Source organism: Macaca mulatta, chromosome 14 (assembly GCF_049350105.2).
Source record: "Macaca mulatta isolate MMU2019108-1 chromosome 14, T2T-MMU8v2.0, whole genome shotgun sequence".
NCBI classification, from domain to species: domain Eukaryota; kingdom Metazoa; phylum Chordata; class Mammalia; order Primates; family Cercopithecidae; genus Macaca; species Macaca mulatta.
The window spans coordinates 10,454,146-10,474,533 of NC_133419.1; the positions used below are offsets into that span (position 1 = coordinate 10,454,146).

The window sequence follows — 20,388 nt, forward strand, 5'->3', positions numbered from 1 at the left end:
CTGCTAGGGCACGAACACTCCATGTGGATCAGAGTCTCCTGCCCCCCACTCCAGCAGATAGACCACCAAGCACAGCACAGTGGGGCAGCCCTCCATAGTCCACAGAAAGTACTGAGCTCCAGCTCCCCCGGGCCAGGGCTGGCAGGAGCCCTGCTTGGGGAACAACCTGCATAGCTCCATCTGTCACATTAGGGGGTCACAGCCTCCACCAACTCATAACTCTCCTGCCCCAGCAGGCCTGACAGGAGCTACCCTTCCTTGGAGCCTCTGTCTTCTACGAATGGACGGAAGAGGGCAGGAATCTTAAGAGACAAAGAATATTTTGAGTAACCCAATAAAGTCAGAGGAAAGAAGCACTCTCGTCTATTCACCTCCCACACACGGGGACTGAAATTTACATTTGGACACAGATGTCAAATGTCACAAGGCTGGCTTGGGACTTTCTTTCCAGGATGCAAAGCAGGCGCCCTTCAGAACACCTTTGGCCTCTCCTTAGAACTTCTGGGAAGTGGCACAAACACATACATTTGGTCTCTGTTCCCAATTCTGGCTGCTTGCCTCAGACAGCCTGAGGTTTCCTCCGGTATGGGGCTTCTTCACAGGGCAAGGCATGGGGCTATCATAGCCACGCACATTCTGATGTTCGGGCCCAATGTTGGGACAGGCTCAGGGTCCAAAGCTTCCCAGATTCACGCTGCCCATGGTGCCCCAGCATCAGGAAGCCGTCTCAGCAGCTGAACAAAGTGTTTTTTATTTGTGACATACAAATACAACCAATGCAAAAAGAGATCACTTTTTCCCTTTGATTCCAGTGATAACAAGCTGCTAAAGAAAAATATATATATATATCAAGAAGGAGTTTATCTTCCGAATTTCCTCTAAAAAAAAAAAAAACAGGATTAAAAATAACCATTCACATGTCCTATACATACTTGACAGCAACAAAAATAACCTGAAATAGGGTGGATGTAACTAAAATTCAAAAAAAAAAATCTTAACATGCTCCAAACAAACAAACAAAAAGCCTGGTACAAGAGGCCTGCTATGTTTTTTTTTTTGAGATGGAGTCTCGCTCTATCACCTAGGCTGGAGTGCAAGGGCATGATCTCAGCTCACTGCAACCTCCACCTCCCAGGTGCAAGCGAGTCTCCTGCCTCAGTCTCCCGAGTTGCTGGGATTACAGGCCACAACCACGCCCTGCTAATTTTTGTATTTTTTAGTAGAGATGGGGTTTTGCCACGTTGACCAGGCTGGTCTTGAACTCCTGACCTCAGGTGACCCTGCCTGCCTCAGCCTCCCAAAGTGCTGAGATTACAGGTGTAAGCCACCCCGCCCAGCCATGCCTGCTATGTTTCTCAAAACCAAGACCTGGGGGAAGTGGAGAAAGACAGATGTTTTGGAAATGAATGGGCTCAACACCAACGAGAGTGACTGCGGGTCTCAGACAGTGCCTCTCCCACCCTAGTCCCGACCTCCTGAGGAACCCTTCGGGACATGGCCTGCAAGACTGGGGTGAGCAGGGTATGGCACCAAGCACCCTTTGACCAGTTGATGCCACGCATCCAGTGACTGGAAAGAGACAATGTACACTGAACTCACCTTACAAGGGATGAACACGGGGGGTTCCTTTTGGTCCCCTTGAGTGAGAGGTATCAGGAATCCATGATCTAAGACAATAAATATTTATCATCTGTGTCCTTTGAGAGACAGGGACCAGAGAAAAATCTCTTCCTAAACATGCTCCTGTGGTTTCATGATTCTTAGGAGTCTACCAAACCCCTCCAGCAATGTCATCTCTCCCTGGGATGAAACCCATCAGGAGCCAGCAGGGTGAGGCAGAGGCAGACTTATTCCAGTGTAAAGTTGCAAGGCCCTCTCTAAGGAGTACCCAGTCCCACTGCTGCCCATCAAGAGCGGTGCAGAGTGCTCAACAGAGGGGCCAGGCTGGGTGAGGGAGGCCCTGTGTACGCAGGCTCCTGCACCAGCAGGAATCCAGGTGAGAAGCAAGGACCACTCTGGGGAGATCTGCCAGGACAGACTGCCGGAGTCGGGCAGAGGGTAGGATGTGAGCAGATGCTGAGGTCAGAGGGACCAACAGACCTCCGCAAGATCAACTTCACAAAGGCTGGAACCTTTACGATACTCCCCAAAGCAGAGCTCAGGGATATCCACAGGGAGCTGTTAGGTGCTTTTTCCTTGATAAGGATTTGGTTTTTCTTCCCTGTAAGAGGAACAAGGTCTAGAGATCAGGATGAGCATTAGTTCTGAGCCTGCCTTTCTATCCTATGAGAGAAGAGGAAGGCTTTCTGCTTCCCCTGCTCCAGCCTGTTACCACAGGGTGACACCAGAGAGAAAAGCAGCTGTTTTGGCCACTGAGAGGCATTCCTGCTGCAGCCTGAGCTATGGCTCGGCTGGGCCATGGCAGTGGCACTAGTGCCTCACTGAGGCAGTGAGGGGCAAAGCTGAGGAGTGCAGGCAGAGGGGCCTGCTGCTGGCTGGGGGCTCTCTGAAGAGGGAGGGTGACTGCAGGGAGGGGTGCCCTACCCTTAGAGAGCTATCAGCACCAAGAGATGAGAAGAAATGGGAGTTAACTATACGAGAAACGAGAAGTCCTTCTGGGGAAGACGAGGGACTCCCTGATGTTATTCTCCCCTTGAGACTAAGAACAGAGGTATTTGGGGGTAGACGTGAGAGGCAGAGGAGAAAGAACAGTGAGGGCTGGCAGACAAGAACAAGCAAAACCTCTGGCTTTCTTCTATGAATCAAAAGCTCAGGTCACTGCCATGAGACCAGGAGGTTAAGCTTAGAACGCAGCAATGTCCAGGAGCCTAGAGAAGCAATCATCCCCATGGCGGGTCCCACAGAACACCTCATTCCTGGTCCTTTCAGCCTCTCTCACTGACAGAGAGGCAGTCTTCCTCCCAGAGTCAGCTGGTCTCAACATGAGCCCACTCCATGAATCCATAAAAACAGCTGGAAAGAGCTTTCTTCACTTCCCTGCATCTTGGCACAAAAGATCTTCCCACAGTCTCCATAAGAGCATTCCATCTGCGAAAGTGTGAGTCTCTCTGAAGCCTCCCTCTATGCCCAGATCTTACACCCTGTGTGCTCCTCTTTGGGGATCAGCAAACCCCAGACCCAGGACTCCAGAACTTTCCTAAAGGTGGGCATAAACATTCCATTCGTCCAAGTGTATGTGTCAGGGGAGGGGAGGTTTCCAGGACTCTAGGAGCTGCAGAGGTGGGAGAACCTCCACTGCAGGCCCCAGGAGCCAAGTGAGGAGGCAGCCACTGTGGAGGATGAGCTTCACTGCCAGGCCCCACCCACTCTTCCCTCTCTCTTTCATTCCCTCCTAGCACTCTGGTCTCCTAGGAGAGGAGGAGCAGCTCATACCACTTCTCCCCAGGGTTCTGTGCTCTCAGGGTGCAGCCTGGTACGTGCAGGGCTGGGGAGGCCACAGCTCTGAGGACACCTGGCAAATGGTGAGACCAGGAAAGAGGAAAGGCCTTAGGAGAGAGCATTGTGACTTGAAAGTGTCTCTGAGAGTTCAGTGGCAGCAGCCACCACAGTGCCCACCCGCGTGGGAGTGCTGGCTGTCCCCAAACTTGGTCCTCCGGCTCAGGATCTCATAGGAGCAATCCTCCCCACAGCAACCGGACATGCTGGGGGAAGAGTCATCAATTTCAAATCTGCAAGGCAGGCAGGAGAAAAGGGTTGGTGGCAGGCAGCTGAGTGCCTTCCTCCCTGGCCTGAGAACTCTTCCACCAGCCACAGTGATGAGACCCTTAGGACAAGGGTGCAGGAGGTGGACAGCTGACCAAGTCAGAGAGCACTGCCATACCGGCTCCCCAGACCTGAACCCCCATGACCACTGGACCATGAGCTCAAAGTCAGAGAGCACTGCCATACCATCTCCCCAAACCTGAACCCCCATGACCACTGGACCATGAGCTCAGGCATCAGGATGAGTAGGGGCCAGGACCAGAAAAATGGCCCTGGGAAGGCCCACCTACCACCCAGAAGGGCCCACACCCAGCTCCTTACTGCAACGCTTCTCTGAAGAACTGGTAGGCGCCATGATTGTGTTTAAATACTGTTAACATAACCTTCTTCATCTGTGTGCTAGAAGAAAGCAGAGCAAACACCTTTTAGAAAGAGAAACATGGCCGGGCGAGGTGGTATGCACCTGTAATCCCAGCACTTTGGGGGGCCAAGGCGGGAGGATCACTTGAGCCTGGATGGTAGAGGCCGCAGTGAGATATGATCATACCATGGCACTCCAACCTGGGTGCCAGAGTGAGACCCTGTCTCAAGAAGAAAAGAAAAAGAAAGAAAAAGAAAAGAAAACAGAGACTACGGTCGTGCTTCCTTTCCTTTCTGTCTTTGTCTGTTACCCCCTTTCACCCACACAAGTGCTCCTGAATTTGGCCTCTAGCCTCTAGAGGTCTTGGACCCCCTCGGCACTCACTGCTTCCCCCAATCGCAGGCTGATGAGACTGCACAGGCATCAGCCCTGACCAGATGGGCTTCTTTCAGAGCAGGGATCTTTCCCACTTCCTCTCTGTAGCACCGTTACTTAGGTACAGAACATGGCACAGATTAGGAACTCAAAAGATGCTCGCTGGCCAGGTGTGGTGGCTCACACCTGTAATCCCAGCACTTTGGGAGGCTGAGGTGGGCAGATCACCTGAGGTCAGGAGTTCAAGACCATCCTGGCTAACATGGTGAAACCCCATTTCTACCAAAAATACAAAAATTAGCTGGGCATGGTGGTGCATGCCTGTAATCCCAGCCACTCGGGAGGCTGAGGCAGGAGAATTGAACCCGGGAGGTGAAGGTTGAGCCCGGGAGGTGAAGGTTGCAGTGAGCCAAGATCACATCATTGCACTCCAGCCTGCAACAAGAGTGAAACTCTGTCTCAAAAAAAAAAAAAAAAAAAAAAAAAAGATGTTTGCTGTGCTGAGCTAAATATGCAAAATCTGGAGTCATAACAAGGCAGGGAGCATCTTATTGACAGGGTTCTAAAACACCTTTCTCCCAAAACACGCCTATGAGCCTCCCCCTCCAATGAGACTCAAAGAATAGCAAGTGCCTCAGCGGCAGCTCCTTCCAGTTGAGTGCTATATGGATCTCCTAAGAAGGGAGGCCTTACCTGTTGGCCATGAGCTGTAGAATCTGTATAAGGAACTTCCCCAGGCCTTTCCGCCGCACCTTGCTTTCCAACTGCACTTCATAGCTAGGTGAAGAAAGGAGAGGTGAGCGTGCAGGATGGGGCATGAAGAGGCTGTAAGGTCTGGCAGAGGAGCTTGCAGTCCTTGGCAGCCCATAGACCTAGGAAGGTCCAGGGCCCTTGTCACCTGGCTGGAGTGCCTGTACCATCACCAGGGTCTCTCTCCCCTACCTCCCCCAAGCCATGGCTCCTACCAGTACAGGACTTCATCCCCACACTCCACGTCAAACCGGAAGTGAGAAAAGGCAACAGGGACAGAGCTGTTTTCCCATGCGATGAGGTACCAGGCTCGGTCATCTGTCATTTCCTCCCGTTTCTCTCGGTCCTTCCAGCCCCACTCACTCTGCTCATACCTGGGGAATTTGGGAGCAGTCAGAAGGGAAAGCTGGGAGAGGAACTAGGCTCCCCTGGTCGGGACACGCTTACATGGTTTGCATATTCGTTTTGGTGAGGTCAAAGGCCCAATCCACGGTGGCTGGCTCCAGTCCAGACACTCGCTTACATTCAATGGAGACATTCAACCTGTGAAGAAGACAGGAGGTGTACGGAATTGGTTACAGCTCTCCTGCCAGGGCACTGCTGTTCCTCCCTTAAAGTCTACAGGGAGGAAGGCCCAGTTGCAGTTACTCTACAGAGAAAAGCCTACCCTGTATCTTCCCCAGCATGACTAGAGAAGGTGCAGGAACAAAGTCTTTCAGGCTGAGATTAACAACTGTGGCCACACCGCCCACCCCCCAACTACAAGGCCCATTTCCTGCCTCCCCAAGCTGTCCTAATCCGCCTCAGCAATTTGTAAACTTCTTGTCCCTCTCTGCTCCTTCTTTATTCTTTTCCTACCTTTTCTGTCTCTTCTGTACTTTGTTATAAACACCCATGTCTTCTGTTATTTAGTTCCTGCCCTTAGACATTTTTCCTGTTGCTGTAATTTCTGAACTGACTCCTCACCGGGCTCCCACGGGACCCCATTCCTTTTATCTACTAATTGCGCCTTCAAAACCACTGGGTGACCCTAGGTCCTTCAAGAAGACTACGGCTCAACACGCCCCACCCCGCCCCAGGAGTCCTGCCTGCCTCATCTGAGGAATAGGGATACTCTCAGCTGATCAACAGGTTAAGGCCGGCACAGTGGCTCACACCTGTAATCCCAGCAATTCAGGGAGGCCAAGGCATATGGATCACCTGAGGTCAGGAGTTCAAGATGAGCCTGACCAACACAGTGAAATCCCGTCTCAACTAAAACTACAAAAAAATTAGCTGGGCATGGTGGTGGGTGCCTGTAATCCCAGCTACTCGAGAGGCTGAGGCAGGAGAATCGCTTAAACCTGGGAGGTGGAGGTTGCAATGAGCCAAAATCATGCCATTTCACTCCAGCCTGGGCAATGAGAGCGAAACTCTGTCTCAAAACAAACAAACAAACAAACAAAAACGGGTGAAGCAGGCTCCAGCCCAACACTGTTCTTCTAAACCCGCAAATGCTGTAGGTGTTAAGATATCTGTTTCTAAATGAAATTTAAGTAACAGTTAAACTCCTTGACCAATCTGTGAAATCACATTCTTTAGATAGCACTACATTCTGAAAGGACTAGAGGCAGCAAACCCTAAGCCTTTAAAGAGCTCCCGTATCAATCTCTCAGTGACCTTTGATACAATCCCCAGAGGATATGCTCACTGGAATCCCATCACTTCTACTGACTGGCACGCCACATTTGCTCAGCCTTATAAATTCAGAACTTCCTGCCCCTAAAGCATCTTCCTTTCTTTATCAATCACTTTGCCATCACAGCTGCCCAAACATAGCACTGCATCTGTCTTAACTATAAAATGCCCAGAGTTGGCTGGCAATGCCTGTTTTGGAGCTATTCCACATTTCTGGAAGCCAATGGAAATATGGAATATGAAAACACTATGAAGCCGGGGGCAGTGACTCACGCCTGTAATCCCAGCACTTTGGGAGGCCGAGGCAGGCAGATCACCTGAGGTCAGGAGTTAGAGACCAGCTTGGCCAACATGGTGAAACCCCGTCTCTAATAAAAATACAAAAAATTAGCCGGCGTGGTGGCGGGCACCTGTAATCCCAGCTACTCTGGAGGCTGAGGCAGGAGAATTGCTTGTACCCGGGAGGCAGAGGTTGCAGTGAGCTGAGATCACACCATTGCACTCCAGCCTGGGTGACAGTACAAGACTCTGTCTCAAAAACAAAAAAAAAAAACCACGATGAGATATCACAATATGGGACCTCTAAAGTATGTCAAAAGCCTTTCCAGGCTGGGCGCAGTGGCTCACGCCTATTATCCCAGCACTTCGGGAGGCTGAGGTGGGTGGATCACCCGAGGTCGGTGGATCACCTGAGGTCAGGAGTTTGAGACCAGCCTGGTCAACATGGTGAAACCCCATCTTTACTAAAAATACAAAAATTAGCAGGGCATGAGGGCATGTGCGTGTAGTCCCAGCTACTAGGGAGGCTGAGGGAGGAGAATCGCTTGAACCCAGGAGGTGGAGGCTGCAGTGAGCCGAGATTACGCCACTGCACTCCAGCCTAGGTACAGAGCAAGACTCTGTTTCAAAAAAAAAAAAAAAAAAACTCATACCAGCTGCTACTTCCTGAGCTGCATATATTCTTTTTCTTTCTTAAAAAAAAAACCTTGCGCCAGGCGCAGTGGCTCACGCCTGTAATCCCAGCTCTCAGGGAAGCAGAGGCGGGAGGATAGCTTGAGCCCAGGAGTTCGACACCTGCCTGGGTAATACAGCAAGACCCTGTTCTCCACAAAAAGGGGAAAAAAAAAAAAAAAACCTTGCAAATTTGGCATCATCATCCTATTAGGTAAGAAAATGAGGCTTGAGGAATATGAGTGACTTCTCCAAGTAGAGCTACTAAGACGTCCAGCTACAATTCAACCCCCCAGCACAGAGAAACCAGAGCCCCTGTTTATCCCCAAGCCAAGATGTTACATTCTGGAAGCACAACTCATCAACAGCATCTCAGGTAAGGCAGATTATGCTTCCTATTTAGAAACCAAAAGGACAAAAAATGGTGAGGGAGCCTTCAGTCCAGAGCCTATAGTTAACTGGATCAGTAATAATAATAGCAAACAGGGTGAGGGTTGAAAATTTACCTACTGGGTACACGATCACTATTTGGGTGATGGGTACACTAGATGCCCGACCCCACCATTACACAAAATATCTGCACATGTACCTCGCGAATCTAAAATGAAATTGTAAAATAAAATAACAGCAAACACTTATCTAGCTTTTATTACACTCCAGGAACTAACACTTTACATCTTATCCTCCTGACAACTCCATGAGAAAGGTACTATTATTAGAACCATTTTGAGTTTTTGGGTTTTTGTTTTGTGTTGAGACAGGGTCTTGCTGTCACCCAGGCTAGAGTGCGATGGTGCTACCATGGCTCACTGCAGCCTCCATATCCCAGGCTCAAGCAATTCTCCCACATCAGCCTTCTCAGTAGCTGGGACTACAGGCATGTGCCACCATGCCCAGCTAATTAAAAAAATTTTTGTTTTGTAGAGACAGGGTCTTCCTATGTCGCCAGAACTGGTCTTGGACTCTTGGGCACAAACAATCCTCCCAACCTCAGCCTCCCAAAGTGCTGGGATTACAGGTATGAGCCACCACACCTGCCCCAGGCCCATTTTTAACTAGAAAATTGAGGAACAGAGAGATTAGGTAATTTGTTCAGAGTCAGTTGGGCACAGCATTTTAGGAGGCCGAGGTGGGAGGATCACTTGAGAACAGCAGTTTGAGACCAGCGTGGACAACGTAGGCGAGACCCCTTCTCTACCAAAAAATATTTTTCTTTTTAAAGAAAAAGAAAAGTAATTTGTTCAGGGCCAATTACCCAGTAAGTGGCTTTTAATAATTATACTATATACTCAGGGAAAGAGCACTAGATTGGAAATTAAAAGCCCCCTCAGCTGTCAGGTGAAAACTCCATAAACTCAGAAAGCTCGTTTGACTCTCTGGACCTCAGTTTCCCATGCATTAAATGTGAGTGTCAGCCTAGATAATTTTCCAAATTTGTTTCAGCTCAATGATTCTTTGCATAGAGAGAATAATCAGTCCGGAAGAGACATCAGGCCGGGTGCGGTGGCTCACACCTGTAATCCCAGCACTTTGGGAGGCTGAGGCAGGCGGATCAGTTGAGGTCAGGAGTTCAAGACCAGCCTGGCCAACATGGTGAAACCCTGTCTCTACTAAAAATACAAAAGTTAGCTGGGCGCAGTGGCTCACACCTACAATCCCAACACTGAGAGGCTGAGACAGGTGGATCACGAGGTTAGGAGTTCCAGACCAGCCGGGCCAAGATGGTGAAACCTTGACTCTTACTAAAAACACAAAAATTAGCTGGACATGGTGGCAGGCACCTGTAATACCAGCTATTTGGGAGGCTGGGACAGAGAATTGCTTGAATTCGGGAGGCAGAGGTTGCAGTAAGCCGAGATCGCACCACTGCACTCCAGTCTGAGTGACAGAGCAAGATTCTGTCTCAAAAAAACAACAAAAAAAACCCCCACAAAAATTAGTGAGGTATGGTGGCGCGCACCTATAATCCCACGTACTCAGGAGGCTAAGGCAGGAGAATCGGCTGAACGCAGAAGGCGGAGGTTGCAGTGAGCCAAGATTGCGCCACTGTACTCCAGCCTGGGTGACTGAGCAAGACTCCATCTCAAAAAAGAAAACTTTAACTAAAGAGACATTGGTCTGAGATTAAGTGCAATCTTTGCTCATTTATGGATTCTTCTGCCACCCTACCTGGGGGATTTTATATCAACAGAGGACACGAGCCACAGTTTCTGCTTTTTCTTTTTGTTTTGTTTTGAGATGGAGTTTTGCGCTTTTTGCCCAAGTTAGAGTGCAATGGCGCTACCTCGGCTCACTGCAACCTCTGCCTCCCGGGTTCAAGCAATTCTCCTGCCTCAGCCTCCCAAGTAGCTGGGATTACAGGTGCCCATCACCACACCTGGCTAATTTTTTTTTAAATTTTTAGTAGAAATGGGGATTCACTATGTTAGCCAGGCTGGTCTCGAACTCCTGACCTCAGGTGATCCAGCCGTCTTGGCCTCCCAAAGTGCTGGGATTACAGGCATGAGCCACCACGCCCAGCCCTGTTTTTTCATAGATATGAAGAAGAATGAGAAAATTTGTGTCTGAGGAAGCCTACTCTGGAAAGGGAATTCCTGAAGACGCTCAAGGAGACAGCAGTTGGTAATGCTCAATGTAACTCACCCGTTTCTATCATATTTCTTGAACACTGGGAAAGCCTCCAGAGGGTCTCCGAGCTGTGGAGGGAAAGAAAAGAGGAATAGCACAGACAAGTGTGGCGGAGGTACAGGCCCTGTCCCAAGAGCTGTTGTCTTGGAGTGGGATGCTGTGGGGATCCACAATGGGAGACTAGCTTCAGCCCCAGGAGCAGTCTCCCAGAACCCTCCATTTGCCTAGCTCTGAAGTCACATGTGCGAGGAAGGCTTTGGTGGGGAGGCCCATGAGAGTTAAGTTTGGCATCACCTGACAGGGCAAGAGGAAACCTCGCTGGCCTGTGGGCATACTACCTGCTCACAGCACAGCTAACCCAAAGAAGAGAGGCTACCTGATCTGCCACACACGTCTTAAAAGAAGCCTCCGGCCAGGCGCCGTGGCTCAAGCCTGTAATCCCAGCACTTTGGGAGGCCGAGACGGGCGGATCACGAGGCCAGGAGATCGAGACCATCCTGGCTAACACGGTGAAACCCCGTCTCTACTAAGAAATACAAAAAAATAGCCGGGCGAGGTGGTGGGCGCCTGTAGTCCCAGCTACTCGGGAGGCTGAGGCCGGAGAATGGCGTAAACCCGGGAGGTGGAGCTTGCAGTGAGCTGAGATCCGGCCACTGCACTCCAGCCTGGGCTACAGAGCGAGACTCCGTCTCAAAAAAAAAAAAAAAAAAAAAAAAAAGAAGCCTCCACTGACTTCACCTGGTTACAACTCCAGATGGAAAATCAAGTCCCTGAGCCACATCCTTTTTTTTTTTTTTTTTTTTTTTTTTGAGACGGAGTCTCACGCTGTTGCCCAGGCTGGAGTGCAGTGGCGCGATCTCGGCTCACTGCAGGCTCCGCCTCCTGGGTTCACGCCATTCTCCTGCCTCAGCCTCCTGAGTAGCTAGGACTACAGGCGCCCGCCACCGCGCCCGGCTAATTTTTTGTATTTTTAGTAGAGATGGGGTTTCACTGTGGTCTCGATCTCCTGACCTTGTGATCCGCCCACCTCGGCCTCCCAAAGTGCTGGGATTACAGGCTTGAGCCACCGTGCCCGGCCGAGCCACATCCTTAAAATGAGTGTTTACCATGAGTGGGTTAAAAGAATGACCAAAAAAATGGGATACTAAATGGAGGCAGAGGCTGAGCGCTGTGGCTCACGCCTGTAATCCCAGCACTTTGGGAGGCCAAGGTGGGTGAAACGCTTGAGCTCAGGAGTTCAAGACCATCCTGGGCAACAAGGTCAAACCCCATCTCTATAAAAATTACCCAGGTGTGGTGGCAAGCACCTATAATCCCAGCTAATTGAGAGGCTGAGGTGGGAGGATCGCTTGGGCCCAGGCGGCAGAAGCTGCAAGGTTGAAGTGAGCCAAGATCGCACCACTGTATTCCAGCCTGGATGACAGAGTGAGATCCTGTCTCACAAAAAAGAAAACAAAATTATCTAGATCCTCCTCTATCCATAAGGAAGAAGTTCCACAGGGAGGCAGCCACTTCACTGGAATCCACATTTTCCCAAACACCTGGGCCAACTGCCAGCGCCAACTCCCAACACACAGGTATGAGCTCAGTTCCCTGCACAGCAAGGAGGCAGAGGCGGTGTGGGTGGGTAGTGTCACAATTCTGCCACAGGGTGGCGACAAAACAAGTCAAATTATAAACCAACTTGAAGTCCCAGGAGGCAGGGACTGGGAAGAAAGGGAGAATCACCCTGTTGGCAGCGTCCACTTTGGCACAAACGGCATCCATGGCTGCTCGCTCCTCCAACCGCTTCTGCTTCTTCTCCTTGGCTTTGCTTGACTTCCTCTGCAACAGAGGAAAGCAACATTAGCTGGAAGGGCTGTGGCCAATAAAACACTGACTTTCCCTTTAAGGAACCGAAGTGCCCTGCATCCACAGGCCTGGCCCAGTGGTGAGAAATTTCCCGCCTCATCTGCCACACGTTTGGAGGGGCGGGAAAGACCCAAGCAGGTCATTTTGTAGTGGGGAGTCCTCAGAAGTCACCAGACTTCTCAGCTTCCCTTCAGGAAGAGCAGTGGCCTTCCAGACACAGACACTGTGGGGATGCTGCGGAACAGCTGACAATGCCTGCAGCAGGCGCTTAGTAAATATGCACTCACCCGCTCCCTCCTAAGGAGGGAACACCCAACTTTAGGCACACTGAAGACCGCTTCAGGGAGGAGACGGCATCTGAGGTAGCCACTGACGGCTGTTCCTAAGTATGTTTATTCAAAGCCTTTTCAGTGTCTTCCAGCGTTGGGTGACAAAGATCTGGTAGGCCACAGCTCCTGTGGGAGCTGGGTCTCATTTCAAGTGGGGGCCACCGTGTTCTGACTCAAGGATATCAGAGCCATTCCCAGAAGCCCTGCTCAGTTTAGGCCAACGAGTGGCAGGCACACTACACACCCAGTGACAGGGCAGAGGGCAGGGGCCCAAGGGGTTCACCTCAGGACAGAGATGACACATGGCCAGCAAGACGAAGCTGCAGGCACACAGTCAGCAGCGGGGCAGCAGAGGAGCAGCAAAGTGGGGATTCTCCTGGCATAGAGCAGCGAATGGCAAATTGCCCATAGCTGCTTCTAGATTAGGTCCGGTTTTGAGGCCGATGTGATATTCTCTCAGGCCTAAGACCCGCTCACCCTATTGTGAAAAGGCCGGTAACACAGGGCAAGAGCCAGGCTCTGACACCTGGCAGGCCTCATCCAAAGCCTTTTTTTTTTTTTGAGATGGAGTCCACTCTATCGCCCAAGCTGGAATGCAGTGGTGAGATCTCGGCTCACGGCAGCCTGTGCCTCCTGGGTTCAAGCGATTCTTCTGCCTCAGCCTCCCGAGTAGCTGGGATTATTGGCGTGTACCATCATGTCCAGCTAATTTTTGTATTTTTAGTAGTGACAGGATTTCACCAAGTTGGCTGGGCTGGTCACTAACTCCTGACCTCAAGTAATCTGCCTGCCTTGGCCTCACAAAGTGCTGGGATTACAGGCATGAGCCACCACTCCAGGGCTGTCCAAAGCCTCTTCCTGCTCTCCACCCACTGCAGTGCTAGGAAGAGGCACAGCACTTCTCCAAGCCTCCCCCGGCTTGATGACTGAGGGTCTTAATGAGGGTTAATATGGCATGTGTTCAATAAAAGACTTCTCATTCTCTCTCCCCAGGACAACCAGACAGCACAGGCATGCAAAGCGCATGCACCACCCAGCTGGTCCCCAGAAGGCACTCCAAAGGCACTGGTAAGTTGGCTCTGCTTTTTACCAATAGAGCAGCCTCTTTTGACACCCCCCCCACACACCCCTCCTTTCCCTGAGCTCTCTGGAGAGGTTTGACAACCCTCAATTACATCTAGCCCTGACACAGACTGGCCCCAGGAAAGGACACTCAGAGCAATGAACCTTCTGCATGAGTTGAAAAACCAGCTGCCGGGGAAATTCTCAGAATCAATTCTACCCATGATTTTCCAAGGAATGACACTGCTTACCTCCTACTTTAATCAACCAAGAAGCAAAAGAGTTCAGATACCAGGAACTCACAGGGATTGCTCTTACAGCCGCAAACTCTACCAACACCAGCTGTTAATTATCTCATGGCTGAGCGCTGTGTGGAACACAGGCAAGATCTCATATCTTACCTCCCCAGAGGAAGGAACAAACCCGAGAATGGGCTGTCTTCACAAGGCTGGACTCCTGGGACAGAACTCCCCTCCCTCTACCATGGATGGGTTTAGAGCATTCATCTTTTTCTCTGGAAATTTGGGTTTCAAGACAACACTGAGATATAGCTTGCAAAGTACCTTTACAAACATTATGTTTCTTTTTTTTTTCTTTAGTTTATTTTTTTAGAGAGAGGGGGAGTCTCACTGTGTTGCCCAGGCTGGTCTCAAACTCCTGGGCTCAGGCGATCCTCCTGTCTTGGTCTTCCAAAGTGCTGGGATTACAGGTGTGAGCCACCACACCCAGCCTAGGTTATGTGTTTCAATTACCAGGGCAGAAACTATCACTTCCCTTTACACAGCAGGAAACTGAGGCTTGAAGAGACAACGTGACTACTCAGTTCTGCAGTGAATAAAGGGCAGAGGAGAGACTCAATCCCAGGGATGGGCTGCAGATCATGTTTGTTCCACTGGCCACACTGTCCCCTACTAAGGCACCTACGTCCTGCATAGTGGACTTCCATTCCGTCATCAACAAAGATTCTTGCACCCTGCCACGATAAGGCCTGGGCTTCAGAAGCCCTCAGCAACCACTCGCCAACTCCTTTCTCATTGCCTGGCTGGTCTGGTAACAGTGTGCCAACACAGTGCCGCTACAGGCCCTACCCTCTGCACTGAGGTAGAGGTGAGGGACAGAGAAGCCTCGGATGGAAGGTGAACAGGGCTGCACCACGGGGCAGAAAAGCATAAGCTTTGGCATCAATCAGACTGGACCTATGCTCTTCCTGACACCCCCAGAATGACTTGTGAAAGCAACTCCATCTCCATGAAGATGGGGGTGCAAATGCTGGCCTTTTGGAGCTGTAGGGGCAGGTTAGAAGCCAGCACACCTTCAGAGCAGGTACAAGCTCCCTTACTCCACCCTACATGCTTGCTCTCTTATACAGGCCTCAAGGATCAAAGGTGCTGGAGGGCAAGGGTAACGCCCAGAACCCAGAAAGCACTGAAGCCTGGGTTCCCTCCATCTCATTTCTAAGCATGAGCTGTAATTCCCAAGCACAAGCAGCAGGAGGGCCAGCCGGGCCTCTAGATTTGTGGGCTCATTCATGTAGACCTGGCAATCCTCAGAGCAAGGCCTGGGGCTGCCATGGCCTGAGACTGCAGTAACTCAAGAACCCCGAGCTCTGCTGCCTGCCCACGGGGCAGGAGGCAGGGTGCAGTCAGCTGGGCCAGACAGGCAGGGAGGGGCTGCACTAAGAAAAGTGGTCTCCTGTTCCAATGAGCTCTGCCCCTGCCTTGTGGAGGTAAGGCTGTCCTATAGGGACACAGGAAAATGCTCCTAATTAAAATGGGTAATAAGCACAGTGAACAGTAAAGCTCATTGTGGTTAAGTGTCTTTTCCAAGGGAGCTTTGTATAAAAAAAGAGAGTGCAGGATTTTGAGTCAAAAGACCTGGATTTCTCAGCTCTTTCACTTACTAGCTGCGTGACTTCAGGCAAGCTACTTAAGCTCTTTTCAGTTGCTCAAAATTTCTGACTCTCAGTTTTCTTTTCCATAAAATGGGGCTCGCAATGCCTCCACCAACAATCGCAGGAGGAGACTTCTGTTTACAAGAACCTCCCTCAGACCTTCTGCCAGTGCTTTAATAAAGGTACTGGCCCGGGTGGTGGCTCAAGCCTGTAATCCCAGCACTTTGAAAGGCAGAGGCGGGCAGATCACGAGGTCAGGAGATCGAGACTATCCTGGCTAACATGGTGAAACCTTGTCTCTACGAAAAATACAAAAAATTAGCTGGGCGTGGTGGTGGGCGCCTGTAGTCCCAGCTACTAGGGAGGCTGAGGCAGGAGAATGGCATGAACCCGGGAGGCGGAGTTTGCAGTGAGCCGAGATCACACCATTGCACTCCAGCCTGGGCAAAGAGCGAGGCTTCATCTCAAAAAATAAATAAAATAAAATAAAATAAAAGTGATCGATTTTTCTCTTCACAACCCAGCATGGTAGGTGTGACTACTTCTTTGATGAGAAATCTGAGGCACAGAGAGTTTACGGAACTTGGAGGGTCACAGAGCCGGTGAGGAGAGTTCTCAAAGTGGTCTCTTCCTTCCACTCCCTCCGACTCTCCCCATGAGGTGAGGGTAGATCCACTTTATCTGCCTATATTCACCCAGTGCTCACCAAACAGCTGGTACTCAGTTCATAGCTGCTGAATGAATCATCCAAGATCCAAATCCACATTTGAACCCTAAAGTCATGCTCCTTCCACCATGTCACAATTGCACTTATATGGCATTTTTTGTTTTAAAGTGTTACATAAATGTTTTCATATGCAATGCAAAACTCCTTCCCTTACTATTCCCATTGAAAAAATAACTCCACACATAGTTCTACGACTGGAAGGGGTCATAAAGACAAATGAAAAAAAACCACCCAATCCAGGCACGGTGGCTCATGCCTATAACCCCAGCACATTGGGAGGCCAAGGTGGGTCGATCACCTGAGGTCAGGAGTTCAAGACCAGCCTAGCCAACATGATGAAACCCGTCTCTACTAAAAATAGAAAAAAGTAGCCGGGCATGGTGGTTGATATCTGTATTTCCAGCTACTCGGGAGGCTGAGGCAGGAGAATCACTTGAACCCGGGAGGCAGAGATTGCAGTGAGCTGAGATTATACCACTGCACTCCAGCCTGGGCAAAGAGCACAACTCCATTTAAAAAACAAAAAAGGAAAAGAAAAGAAACATCCAGATGGGAGGAGGAGGCATCTTTCAGAAAAGGAATTTGGCATCTTTTAGATTTTCAGTATCAATGTCTCCATCCCATATACTACCCATTATCCAAAAAGAACCTGTTTTTGATGAAGCAAGAGAAATATAAATTCTAATTCCTGAAAGACGACACATGTGTGGCAAATAGGACACGTGTGTGGCAACTGAAGAGAAAGCCTCCATCTGAAGCCTCACTCAGCGTGAGGCCAGGCTCTGCCACACGGTGACTACGAGGAATGATGACTTCCCCAGTACCCACAGTTGTGGAATGAGGGTGATGAGACGGTTCTAGCTGTGTTTCAGGGAGGAGAATTCAAGTCTCTCTGTTACTGTGAATTTTAGGCCAGAAGAGACTTTGTAGGGTCTCATGTGAGAAACACATCTGTAAAGTATAAGATTGAGGCCCTAAAGGATGCAAGGATTGCAGAATCTCTGGGGCATATTTCTTTTCTCCCTCACCCTGTTTTATGGTGTGGAGGGTCTGCTATTTCCACCCAACCAGCGAGGAAGTGCTGAACTAGAACGTCATGTTACACTTCGTGTTTTCTGCTGAATCTGCAGTGGCCGCTTCTGATTAGACAGTTACTAAGCGACACCAGGGACAGAGGTTTCATTTAGTTTCAACCATGGCTGCGTCTAGGACCTTTCACCAGAATTTAGGTTAAATATGCCTAAGGTCTCTAGACTTGGTTTTCTACATATGAAGTACGTAATATCCAAAATTATTTGTTAAAACATGATGACTGTTTTGACACGGAGTAGACAACTATTTTTGTCTAATAAGTTGATTTGTTCAGTCGATAACTAGTGGAGTGAGGGGGGAAAAAACTAGGTTAACAACAGTAGGGACAACCCAATGGGTTAAAAATAGCACAAATCTATTTTAGATCAGTAAAGTGAAGGCTGAGGATACAGGCAAAAATAACAGCCACTACTTAGGAGACACCTCCTTAGCAATCTACATCCATTATCTCACTTAATCTTCACTACTACCCTAAAAGGGAGGTGTCGGCATCCCAATTACAGAGGTGAGGAAATTCAAACACATAAAGGCCAACTCACTGGCACAATATTATACCGCCAGCAGCGAACACGGGGCTGGAATTGAGGTACCTCGGACTCCAAAGTCAGGGTTCCCTTAAGGTGATGGAAATTCCATGTAAATACTAACATAGGCCTGCGTGGTGGCTCACATCTCTAATCCCAGGAGTTAGGGAGGCCTAGGCGTGGACGGTCTGAGGTCTGGAGTTCGAGACCAGTCTGGCCAACATGGTGAAACCCTGTCTGTACTAAAAATACAAAAATTACCCGGGCATGGTGAGGGGCCCCTGTAATCCCAGCTGCTGGGGAGGCTGAGGCAGGAGAACCGCTTGAACCCAGGAGAAGGAGGCTGCAGTGAGCCGAGACCGCGCCATAGAACTCCAGCTTGGGCGACAAGAGCAAAACTCCAAGTCAAAAAAAAAAAAACAACAAAAAAAAAACGAATGCAGCCAATACTAGGAAGGGCGTTATCTTTTTAGGAGGGTGACTGATACTGCTGTAATTGAGACTGAGTACGGTGAACGCACAGAAACTTGCAAATAACTTCCGCCCTACCCTATATCCCGGGAAAGTGAACTAAAATGCACCTCCACGCTGCCGGTACGGAACAGGTGGTCAGTATCCATCCGCGGCTGGGCCGCCGCCCCCGCCTCCCCGCATCTTCCCCTCTCACTCGCACAGCCCTCCCCTTGCAAAAACACCTGCTCTACCAAAACTCGTAACAACCCAGTGGTCATAAGAACCATTCCACTGCAACCAGGAGGCGTGAAGGCAGGAGTCTATGGGAAAGGAAGGCTGTGTTTATCAGGAGCAGCAAGAACCTGGTGGAGAGGTTTCGAAAGAGTGTAGGGGAACCGGCTTCGCTGAGACTGGAGTAGCGGGAAGCGCAGTGGACTGGGATTCGGGAGGCCCAAGGTGGGGTCTGACGCCCCCGCCAGTGTGACCTTGGCTAGGCGCCTTCTTTCCTCTGGGCCTCAATTCCCTCCAAGCCAGGGTTGACCTCGGATGTGAAAATCGACGAAGCTGGTGACAGCCAGGTGATGAGTGACCCCGGCGGAGCGGGAGGCTAACCCCAGGGTCCACGCGGGGGACTGGGGTGGGGAGGCCGGTAACGGGTCCGCGAGGCAGGAAGGGGCGGGCGTGACGCTGGGGGCGCCGAGGGGGTGGGGCCCCGGACAAGGGGCTCTCCAGAGGATTCCCGGGCTAGGCCTAGCGTGGGGACCCTTAGAATAGGGGAGTCAGGTCATGTGGGGGTCAGGGGTCACGTGAGGCTAGAGGGGGTCGGGGTCACGTGAGGGGGTTTAAGAACAAAGGGGGCGAGGGTAGCGAGGAGCGCCCCTGGACCTCCCATCTCCTCTCTCTGCCTCACTCACCCCCATAGCGGCGGCGGCGACCCTCAACTCCTTCTTCACACACTTGCCGGCAGGGAGGCGGCAACGGCGGAGGCGGCAACAGCGGCTGCTGCAGAGCGGCGTACCCCGCACCGCGCATGCGCCTCGCAGCTCCCCCGCGCGCCCTGGTACCGCGCCGGCGCAGAACCGGTGTAGGGGATCGGGGAGCCGGCGCGCAGGTGGAGCGCCCGCTAGGCGGGCCGAGGGTCTCGGACCAGAAGGAGGCGGGAACGCGGCGGAGCGTCGCGCCGGGAATGACGTTCGGCCAGGACCCGCCCCCTCGCAGGGCTGCGTCTGTAGCTATGGCAACGGCGGCGCCAAGCCTAGCTGTGGACCCAGGCCCTGAGCCGCGGGCCGCTGGGGGCCGGGTGGGTGGCAGCACCTCTCCTGCGGCCAGCGACTTCTCCGCCAAGCGCGTAGCAGCCGGCGGCACAGCCACCTTTCCAGGCGGCCAATCGCGTCTCGACCTCTGAAGTACCTGCCCTTCCAGAGCCCCAGCGCGCGTAGGGGAAGTCTTTGGAAACTTTCCCACCTTCCAGATCCTGACTCTTGAAATTCCTTTTCTAACCAGAGTCCTGCTGTTCATTCATTCGTCTTCTAACCATTCATTCCCTATCCATTCATTCACGTTCTCAATAAAAATTAACTCGCGGCCGGGCACGGTGGCTCACGCCTGTAATCCCAGCACTTCTGGAGGCCGAGGTGGGTGGATCGCTTGAGGTCAGGAGTTCGAGACCAGCCTAGCCAACATGGTGAAACCCCATCTCTACTAAAAATACAAAATAGCCGGGCGTGGTGGCGTGTACGTGTAATTCCAGCTACTCGGGAGGCTGAGGCAGGAGAATAACTTGAACCCAGGAGGCGGAGGTTGTAGTGAGCCAAGATCACGCCACTGCATTCCAGCCTGGGCGACAGAGCGAGACTGTTTAAATAAATAAATAAATAAATAACTCGCATCTACGAGGTGCTGAGCCCAGGGGGCACAGAGGGGAGCGAGGTGCCATCTCAGCGCCACACCTCAGGGTTTAGAGGGGAGACTGTCACGTAAGCACTGTTCAGGAG

The 20,388-nt window shown here is 51.0% G+C and overlaps 1 protein-coding gene and 2 long non-coding RNA genes across 8 annotated transcripts in view; 2 read left to right on the forward strand and 1 right to left on the reverse strand.

Annotated features, from left to right (window-relative positions):
• LOC144334162 (uncharacterized) overlaps positions 1-20,388 on the forward strand; it is a 174,838-nt gene that overhangs the window by 33,522 nt on the left and 120,928 nt on the right. The gene's annotated exons all lie outside the window — the stretch shown is intronic.
• Positions 736-19,997, reverse strand: NAA40 (N-alpha-acetyltransferase 40, NatD catalytic subunit). 6 transcript variants are annotated; one of them, XM_077962585.1, is made up of 10 exons: positions 19,309-19,412; positions 12,194-12,289; positions 10,481-10,533; positions 5,657-5,752; positions 5,425-5,583; positions 5,153-5,236; positions 4,045-4,122; positions 3,577-3,689; positions 1,600-1,667; positions 736-878 (listed from the first exon to the last, which is right to left on the reverse strand). In XM_077962585.1, the coding sequence occupies exons 1-10, from the start codon at positions 19,312-19,314 to the stop codon at positions 861-863; spliced, it is 771 nt and encodes a 256-aa protein (XP_077818711.1). In that variant the 5' UTR covers positions 19,315-19,412; the 3' UTR covers positions 736-860. The 6 variants fall into 6 exon arrangements, 5 of the variants coding, with proteins under 5 accessions (XP_077818711.1, XP_077818710.1, XP_077818709.1 ...); XM_077962584.1 differs by lacking the exon at positions 736-878 and having other exon boundaries at positions 1,205-1,667; positions 5,515-5,583; XM_077962583.1 differs by lacking the exon at positions 736-878 and having other exon boundaries at positions 1,205-1,667.
• LOC144334159 (uncharacterized) lies at positions 18,835-19,394 on the forward strand. The gene is made up of 2 exons (XR_013403661.1): positions 18,835-18,972; positions 19,317-19,394. It is a non-coding gene; the product is annotated as an uncharacterized LOC144334159 (long non-coding RNA).